Source organism: Ruditapes philippinarum, unplaced genomic scaffold (genome assembly GCF_026571515.1).
Source record: "Ruditapes philippinarum isolate M1 unplaced genomic scaffold, ASM2657151v2 ctg3921_1_1_1_1, whole genome shotgun sequence".
NCBI lineage: Eukaryota > Metazoa > Mollusca > Bivalvia > Venerida > Veneridae > Ruditapes > Ruditapes philippinarum.
The window spans coordinates 54,470-64,828 of NW_026855843.1; the positions used below are offsets into that span (position 1 = coordinate 54,470).

A 10,359-nucleotide genomic window follows, 5' to 3' on the forward strand; every position below is an offset into this window, starting at 1 on the left:
TTGTGTATTGGTGTTTGTTAATCCAGTTGTTTTTCAAAATGTTCACGACTGCCTCTTCTTGTTGTTTCCTGGTTTGCATTTCTTGTTGTGGCTGCATTTCCAAATTGTTCATTATTATTTGGGACACTCGTTAAACCAATCTGTCTTGAACTTTGCGCGCTATTTTGAGACATCAATTGTTGTGCATTGGTGTTTGTTAATCCAGTTTTTTCAAAATGTTCACGACTGCCTGTTATTGCTGTTTCCTGGTTGGAATTTCTTTTTCTGGCTGCATTTTCAAATTGTCCATTATTATTTTGGACACTCGTTAAACCAATCTGTCTTGAACTTTGCGCGCTATTTTGAGACATGAATTGCTGTTTATTGGTGTTTGTAAATCCAGTTTCAAAATGTTCAAGACTGCCTCTTATTGTTGTTTCTTGGTTTGAATTTCTAGTGTTCTTTGGTGTATTTACAGCATCCAATCGATTTACTGGTTCTTTTATTGTGTTTCGTGTATTCATAGTGTTCCTGTCATTATTATTTGACTGTGCTATTGAACCCAGTGCGTGTTTGTTGTCGTTTATATTGGAATATTGGTTTATATCTCTTGAATTTGTATTTGAAGGTTTCTTTAAAGCGTTAAGAGCAATAGCATCTGTTACTTGTGGCTCTGCTTTTTGGCGCATAGCAACTGGCATGGCGTTTTGCTGATTATTATTTCTGGCTTTGTTTGTCATAGCCATAAGCTGTCTGAAAAGTGCAGCCGTATATTGCTTTGCTGCGGAAAGTCCTGAACTGGCACGTTGGTTTTGGTTGTTTGTGTCTGTTGATAAACCTGTGTTTGCAGATTCCTGAGCAGCTCTAGATACGGAACCTTGTTGATTATTTGAAAACAATTGTTCCTGTGTAGATACTGAAGATTTTGGCGGGTTAAATGGTTCAGGATATCTCTTTGTTTGACCTAGTGTCGAAGAACCGTCATTAGTGCTAGAGCTTGACATACTGCTTGTAAAAGATGTGCTTTGTGATCTTGATGTACTTCCAACTGAAGGTAAACCAATATCAGTTTGTCGGATTACATTAACTGCCCTATTGTTATTTCTATTGTTATTTCTATTATTATTTCTATTGTAATTTCTATTGTTATTATTAGTTGAAGTTTTTGGTGCTTGGAATGTATTGCTGCTGCCTACAAAAACTCGAGCTCTTGACTGCCAGTTACCATTAGAGTTATCAATTTTCCCTATCTTGCTCTGTGCACGTGATGATGTCTGGCTATTTTCCTTATTATTAGCACTTACTATGAGACCTTCAGCCGCTGCTAATTCACTCGCAGCAGTTGGCACACTGGATACAGTAGGCGCTTTGGTTTGCTTAAACGATTGTTGTGAAGTCATTTTACCAGGCTGGTTTCTGTTATTTTCAGGAACTGCAGGTACCAGCCCAACGCCTGCATTGTTTTTATTTCCATTATTTTCCGAATTACTTACTCCTGGCGCATTCACCAATGATGAAAATACATTGACTGTCATCTTCTTTGAAGACGACTGCGTTGATTTTGATCCTACATTTACATTATAATCGACAGGAGGTGGAGGTGGTGGAATGGATGGCTTCTTTGGCGGAGCAGGTTGGCGCCCAGATGCTATGTTTCCAAATGATTTCTGTTGGATTTGAAAATTCGACTGACCTTGATTTGAAATGTACTGTTGTGTTTGAGCCACTACTGGTTGTTTATATGCAACTGGAGCTTGTGGTTGTGTTGGAGGCTGTGTCGGAGGTTGTGTTGGTGGCCGTGTCGGGGGTTGTGTTGGTGGCCGTGTCGGGGGTTGTGTCGGGGGTTGTGTTGGAGGCTGTGTCGGGGGTTGTGTTGGTGGGTGTGTCGGGGGTTGTGTTGGAGCCGGTGTTGGAAGAGGCGTTGTAGGGGGGTTTGTAGGTGGCGGTTGTGTAGCAACTTGTTTTCGTGGTTTTGGTTTCAATGGTCGACTTCTTGGGGCGTTTCTTCCTCCTTTAGGACCCTCAGGTACCCCACCATCACGTGTTAAGACCGGTGGGTGTTTTGACGGATTGAAATACATATCTGGCATTGGGTTGTTCGAAACTGATTTACCCCATTGATAAGCATTTTCATTGTTCATAGATGGCGACGGCGGTGGTTTAGGGATAGGTTGCCGAGGCCTAGCATTGTCCTGAAAAGCGTTATTTGCAAAGTTTGTATTCCATCTTGGCCGAGAACCTTTTTTAGTTTTTGTGCGTGTATTTGTGCTTCCAGTGGCTGAATATGAAAATCTTGTTACTGGTGGAGCGCCACGTGGCCGAAAGCCTTTCTTTGTAGAAGCTTGTGGGAGTCCTACTGGTCTACCACCTTGTGATCTTGCAGGATTTATGTTTACTGAAATAATACATTTAAAAATATAAGCAAGTCTGTTTAGAAAAAGCCGGAAAAACATTTTATAGGCAACGTAAAGGATAGGTAAATTATTTTTTAATTAATGATTTTAGCAATCTACATGTATATATATATTTTCCTCTTTTATTTCTAGTTATTTAAACTGTTTACTGTGAATTCGAAAAGAAAATGAAATCCATTGCTAATGAAATTTATATCCATTGCGTTGAATCATAGTGAATATTGCAAAGTTCTGCTATATGTAGAATAAATCTGACCGAAAGCTATTTGTATATTTACTTGAACCATTCCGAATATTTGTTAAGGAGTTTATTGGTATAAACAGAAATCAGCTATTTGTAATATCATCTTAAAATACACGTTAGTGTAAAAATCGTAGTAGATATATTGATAATATTGGTGTTTATGAGTTAAATATAGACCAGACGATTCGAATGATGAACTTTTGTCAAATTAAGTATTGAACCTACAACCATTCTATATCCTCTATAAAGTAAATTCATGACGATGAATTTCACCAACCGAAGTTTAAACTACGGACCATGGTTACAAGACACTAATTTATTTTATTTAGACATTATATATTGTTATCAGTAACATGGATTAATTAGGCCCTAAAAGTCATACATTATATGCATAACATCACATCATGCGGGAAAATATTACAGTCTACGTTTGTCAAAACTTGTCATATTTTGGCGTTTCATTTTTCTATAGCATTTTGCACATATGTTTATCTTATATAGACCTTTAGTTGTTTACTTTACCTGTACCAAAAATAGTTTTAATTAGTACAAATATTTTTGCAAAGGTGATAATGATATCAGTATCGGTATTTTTTAAGATAGTTTCAAGTCACATGACAATATGATTGATATGGGTTATTTATAAAAGAGTATTAATAGTATTAGTATAAATAGGTTTAAAATCAAACTTTGACAGCAGTGTGTTTGGTATAATAGTACCATTAGATTAATTGTTAAGCCAGTATGATTCAGAAGTGGATCTGCAGGAAAGAAAAAAAAAGCCAAAAGATTTACAAAGACCGATATTGACTCACGTATAGGTATTAATTAAAGTGAATTATCGGTTCTTTAAATAAAACGCACCCGTCTTATGAGCGAGATATCATAATATTGGCTTCATGCACATATGTGTCTTTACATCTCAAATTATATAAGATTAAAATATTACGAGACACAATAATTGAAAGAATAAACAATTTGAATTGTACAAATTAAAGGGAATTATAGAATTTGCAGTTGACTACTTATATTTTACTATTTATAAGAATAAACAAAGAAATACAATGATCTCATACGGAAGCAAATGTCTACAGTTCATATCAAGGAAATCCTCGTTAAAGTCGTACATTTTGGTGAAGATAAGTGGCTATCCCTTTTAAATGAGTTTCTATATAAGACATTTATGACAAGTGTAGAGTAGTTTTAGTTTGGTATAACTGTTGGTTTGCTGCTATAAATGAATGAGAAAAAAATGAATATCAATTTGAATTGAATTGTACAATTCTTTATACTCAATTTCCATATGAGCATGTGACGAAAATTCAAAACATCCAAAATACGACAGACAAAGATTACGTCCTTTTCCACTGAGCTCAACATCTTGCATAAACTGTGCCCTACCACATGAATAAGCCTACTTTCGTGTTTTTGTATTTTCTGACCGAAGGTCAGTAAATACAAAGCTGGCATTCAATCTCTGACACAGAATTTCACGACAAACCTAACAACAAGTAGTTCTCAAAACAGCTTAAAACTAGCGATTTAAAAGAAAGAAATATTTTTATTTTGTTACAAGTATCCAACAAATTACAACGCATTCAAAGTTTAAAAGTAGCGTTGTCTTATAGAATTGTCAATAAATGCACAATCACAAATTACGCGGATGAATTTGATTTTAATCAATGAAAATGCTATTTTTAGCGATGTCGATTACCGAATACTACACAAATAAATCTGACTGCTGAGTAGTGGAATATATAGATTCTACATGTCGGACTGTTTCGTCGAGAAGATTTTTGCTAAATTATTTACTTCAATTTTAAACAACAGGTTTATCCTGAACAAAATACCTCGAAATGAGTAAGGATTACAAACCCGGAATGCAATGGAAGTTCTAAACTTAGAATAACTAGATTTTATTTAGGCAAGGTTTATATAACTTCTCCGTGGTGCAGGGGTAACGCGCTAGTCTAGTGTGAGAGGTCTGGAGTTCAAATCTCAGTCGAGGCAACTTTTTTTAAAAATTCGTTTTTAAGTGTCTTTGTTAAGGAAGTAGTCATAATATGCAAGGATAAAGTGTGGCTGTCATAAAAAATGAACATAAATGATTTTTGATGCAACTCTACTGTAGTTATGCAAAGTTCCGTATGTATCAAACTCTGGTGCCTTGCAAGATGAATTATTACATTATTTACATCTCATGATTGTACAGACATATTTAAATATTTAAAACCTTATTTATCTAAATGAAGATTTTAAAGTCATACTAGCGTATAATGACTATAAATTACTCGTGTCGGCAAGATGGATTCCTTAAAAAAAATGTCATCTTACATCCTTTGGTTATGCCTTAATTATGCATTGTCAAGGCCTAAAACTTCACGATGAATTTGACTTATAATCAGCTAAGTAAATATTATAGTGCATGTATGAATGAATTAAGTAATTAGATACTATCATATGAAAGGTAACATAAGTAATGGCTTAAAATATGCAGTTGAATACTAACATAAGTGAATATTAGTACGTGAATGAATGAAAATACGCATCGGTATACCAACATTTATAAGTGAGCATTAGCACGTGTATGAATGAATGAAAAAACGCAACAAGATACCAAATTAAGTGCACATTAGAATAAATGAAAATACGCAGCCAGATACCAACATATAAGTGACCATTTATACTAAAATAAATGAAAATGCACAGTCAGATACCAACAAATAAATGACCAATTTGTACTTAAATAAATGAAAATGCACAACCATATACCAACATATAAGTGACCATTTGTTCTAAAATAAATGAAAATGCTCAATTAAATTCATATGAGATAATTTAAATGAGTTTATTCAAATGCTTTAATGAAAACATCAACTATTACTATTATTTAACATAAATGTATTTAACAACTTCTTTGCTTTTTAGATTCAAAAATGATCACGCGGCTGATACAAATTTAATCATTGAATATGTAGGTATGTTTGAATATCAGGGCCTTGTTGAGTGTATTTCACTAGCCAATCAACAACAATAAGGTTTTTTGCATATGAAACATGCCATTTAAATATAAAATCACTTTAATTATTTCCATTTTTAACTCCGAATTAAGATTTATTAGAGAAATAACATTTACATATCCGATTCAATTTAATTCCACGGAACAATGAAAGTATGCACAAAATTCAGTTAATAAATACGGTGACACAGATATGGTAACACAAATACTGTGACAAAGAAACTGTGACACAGATACGATGGCACAGATACGATGACACAGATACGATGACACAGATACGGTGACACAGATACGGTGACACAGATACGATGGCACAGATACGATGGCACAGATACGATTACACAGATACGGTGACACAGATACGGTGGCTCAGATGCGATGGTACAGATACGATGGCACAGGTACAGTGGCACAGATACGATGGCTCAGATACGGTGACACAGATACGGTGGCTCAGATGCGATGGTACAGATACGATGGCACAGGTACAGTGGCACAGATACGATGGCAAATATACGGTGACACAGATACGATGGCACAGATATGTTGGTTCAGATGCGATTGTACAGATACGATGGAACAGATACGGTGACACAGATACGGTGGCATAGATACGGTGACAAAGATACGATGGCACAGATACGGTGGCACAGATACGATAGCACATATACGATGTCACAGATACAGTGGCACAGATACAATGGCACAGATACGGTGACATATATACGGTGACAAAGATACTGTTACACAGATACTGTGGCACATATACTATAATACAGATACGATAATACAAATACCGTGACACAGATACGGTAATACAGATACGATGGCACAGATACGGAGGCACATATACTATAAAACAGGTACGGTAATACCGATACCGTAACACAGATACGGTGACAAGTACGGTGGCACAGATACGGTGGCACAGATACTGTTATGCAGATACAGTTACACAGATACCGTAACACAGATACGGTAACACAGATACGATGACACAGACACGATAACACAGATACTGTAACACAGATACGGTGACAAAGATACGGCAACACAGATACGATGGCACATATACGGTGACACATATACTGTAACAAAGACACGGTAACACAGGTACGATGGCACAGATACGATGACACAGACACGGTGGCAAAAAATACACGGTTACACTGATACGGTGACACAGATACTGTGTCACAGAAACGGTGGCACAAGAGTGGCATGCACTTGTATTTTTATTTGCACTTCTTCCTTTTCGGTATTGTCCAAACAAGATTATTGCCAGAGGTAACGATATAGTACGTCGTAACAAGATACATTGTACATGTAGAAAGTCGTTGAAACGAGATAAGAAAAGTGCAAATCTAAAAAAAAATATTATTGCATTTTAAAAACATAGAAGCATAATTAAAAAGAATCGTGTTAAAAAAAGCAAAGTATAGGGCCTATGATTTATCTTTCGTATAAACGCTATTCATTACTCACAAAAACGAGTAAGCTATGTGGTTAAAACGATTTTATATCTCGTTCCACGACAAAACTATCTCGTTCCAGGACAAAACTATCTCGTTCCAAATCAATTTAAGTGTTCATAATACAAGTTTACCTCAAGCTATGTCGTGGGAATGAAAGAGATTCAAGTTATGACTTGTTTCCCACGACTCAGACAGTGTTAACTACCTCACTAGAGTAAGTATCCCGTGGGAACGCGAGTAAGAAAATAAATGTGCAATTTTGAAAAAAGAGCCACCATAAATAATTCATAATTTAGGTAAGATGTTAGACATGTTTACAGTCAATTATTCATTAAAAAACTATATCATGTATTGCAGAGAAGAAAACTTGTGTTAACAAAATGTAATTTAATCAGCATTTCTAACCTTTGATGACAAACATATACATATTGTCAGATTGTTAGGTTCTTTTTTCTTTCTTATATTATTTCATGAAGGGTAGGCCGAGTTTTTAATGTATTGAACAAATGAGTTTTAAATGGAATTCATTTTCAGTAGCATTCATATTACATTGTCGACATAATGTATTTTTTTCCCCATTAAACCTTACTTTTTTCTCCCAGATTCGATTTTGCAATTGTAATATCAGTTTTTTTAACCGTTTAGATTATATATAGCCTACATAATTATGCAGATCTGATTTGACGGTTTTACTTAATAGACAGATCACAAGCATCAAGACTCGTTTATTTCAGCTTATACAAGTAAACATATTTCAACTTTAACAGATTAATGATCACTAATAACATTCTTGCAACAGAAAAGTAACGTCATATCAAATGTTCAAATTCTATGAATTCTGTTACGGAATGCATGTCTCAAACATTGTTACACATATATACGAGTTGTATGACGTCATTGTAGTCTTACTCCATGAACGTTAAATACGCCGTATCTAAATTTTGAGAAAAATAAGCATCCCAGATTTTGTACTGCAGAACATATAATTCAATAAATTTGAACGCTTGTCATGAGAAACCAAGACATGCTCTACATTTTTTTATTCAGTCCGCCGCATAAAAAGAACTTTACAGTAATCATATATAAATTATCTTAATATACTATTTACCTTTGTCAAATACATTTAATATGCGTTTTTTTCCATTAATTACATTACAAACACATTACAAACGGGACCCGTGTCGTGAATAAATATCAAATATTGCCCTCTTTGTTTTCTTTTTTTTTATTCACATTAATCATAGTGTATTGATTAGGAAATACGGAAACGTTAAAGAGCCTCCAATAAAAGATAACAAGATGTGTGAGTCGACTAATTATTATTCGATTTAATACAAAGCAGTTTATTTCATTAACAAAGATCTAATAATAATAATAATAATAATAATAATAATAAAAACACACGTTTATTTCGCCGAATCTATTCTCGATATGCTGTCTAGTCGAAAGGGTATATTTTCGTCTTTTGTAAAACATTTGTCTTTTTGACTTTTCGCCTTCAAGCATTTTTGAGAAAAAAGACTAAGAAAGACAAAATAATGGCCTAGTCTTTGTAAATATAATGAACCGATTGATATTAAAATATGTTATCAAATCAAACAAAGATCAGTCGACTTAAACCTCATAATACCGCACTAAATGGAGGTTCTTAAACGTTTCTGAAGAAAAATTAAATAATTATGATAAAAATAGGTACAAGAGATTGGCTTGGTTTTTTCCTTTTTGTTTCACATCTTACTTGATGCAATGTCCCCTTAGGCGTATTATGTAACATTACTTAAAAATAAAATGAAAACTAATTTTCTGACACCGACAATGATTGATTAAAGTTTTGTTATTTTGTAAATATCTTAAAACCATAATTCAACAGTTTTGATATTTCAATGCTTAATATCAAAATATTTTTCTTAACCATTTGAATTTCCGTGTTTTTTAATACGTATACTGACAAATTATATAAATTATACAAATTGTTATTATTTTTTATGCATTCTATGTTATTTCATTTTTTCCGACATAAAAAGAGTTTAAAAAAGTAAATTTGTTTCCTTATGTAATCTTTATATTCTCTGCACGATATAGAATATTTCAACCATTTTACAGATTAACAGAAACATTGTTTTTGTTAAAATCTTTAAAAAAAGTTTCACTTTTGACTTAAAAAGCGAGAAAAAAAATCATAAATACTTTAATATACATTTAATATCATTGAATCAATAAATTTTCAATCACATATCCGCTAATGAATTAAAATATAAGACAGATTAGCGAAAAAGACCTTTTCCATCACAAGCATCGAAATCAAAATCTTTTTGACAGATATATAAATAATATTTGATACACGCAATTCTTTCCTCTCACTTAAATCACAAAGAATTAAATATTTTAAAAGTAAGTCCAACCTGCAACTACAACAAGCACGAAAAGAATATAAATCCCTTTCATTCTGTTTGAATTTGCAAGAATCCTAGTCACACTTTAATCTCATATATATATATTTAATACACTATATCACTAATAACGATGTATAGCATCCACCTTTCACAATGACGGCCACAATTATCAAGCATATATTGTTTCTCTCCCTTATTTTTTTGTTTTGTTTTTTGACGTCGTGAACGTTAGGCTATTTGTAATACGCTCCGTTGATTTTACGTGTTAGGAAGTACGGAGCGTGCGCTTCTTGAGACAACGCCAAACATTATGTCGTTATATTCTCGTGTTGTTTTTTATGCAGGTTCTTCGTCCGTTTTTATGAAATTAAACGTCTGAAAATTATATTTAGACTTTAAAATAAGTATACGTCTTTTCCCACACATGCTTTTTAATTGTTACACGTTGTTGCCTAGTTTGTAGGTATCTATTCTTGGTAGTGTGTCATGCAAGCTCTTTTGAGTCCGTTTACCGGAATTAATCAAGAACTAATGTCATGTAAGGAAATGTGATGTGACCCGCGAGGAGGGCTCATGTCAACAAATTCTTGGCTAAAAGACAGACTCGTTAATTACCATATCATCTCTCCCTGTACACCGGGCTAAATATTATTCCTAACATTGCAAAGAGATCTTTAACGTTGAATCATTCTTACATCTTGATACGTTATAAAAAATGTGTTTTGTATATATATGTACCTAATACTTATACGGAAATATTCGCAGTCTATAAATACCATTATTCCTTACATACAACAAGAAAGAAAGAAAGAAAGAAAGAAAGAAAGAAAGAAAG

The 10,359-nt window shown here is 33.7% G+C and overlaps 1 protein-coding gene across 1 annotated transcript; it reads right to left on the reverse strand.

Annotated features, from left to right (window-relative positions):
- Positions 1-17: 17 nt before the first annotated feature.
- Positions 18-9,791, reverse strand: LOC132744580 (putative uncharacterized protein DDB_G0293878). Its single transcript, XM_060733336.1, has 2 exons — positions 9,534-9,791; positions 18-2,374 (listed from the first exon to the last, which is right to left on the reverse strand). The coding sequence occupies exons 1-2, from the start codon at positions 9,574-9,576 to the stop codon at positions 18-20; spliced, it is 2,400 nt and encodes a 799-aa protein (XP_060589319.1). The 5' UTR covers positions 9,577-9,791.
- Between the last annotated feature and the right edge of the window lie 568 nt (positions 9,792-10,359).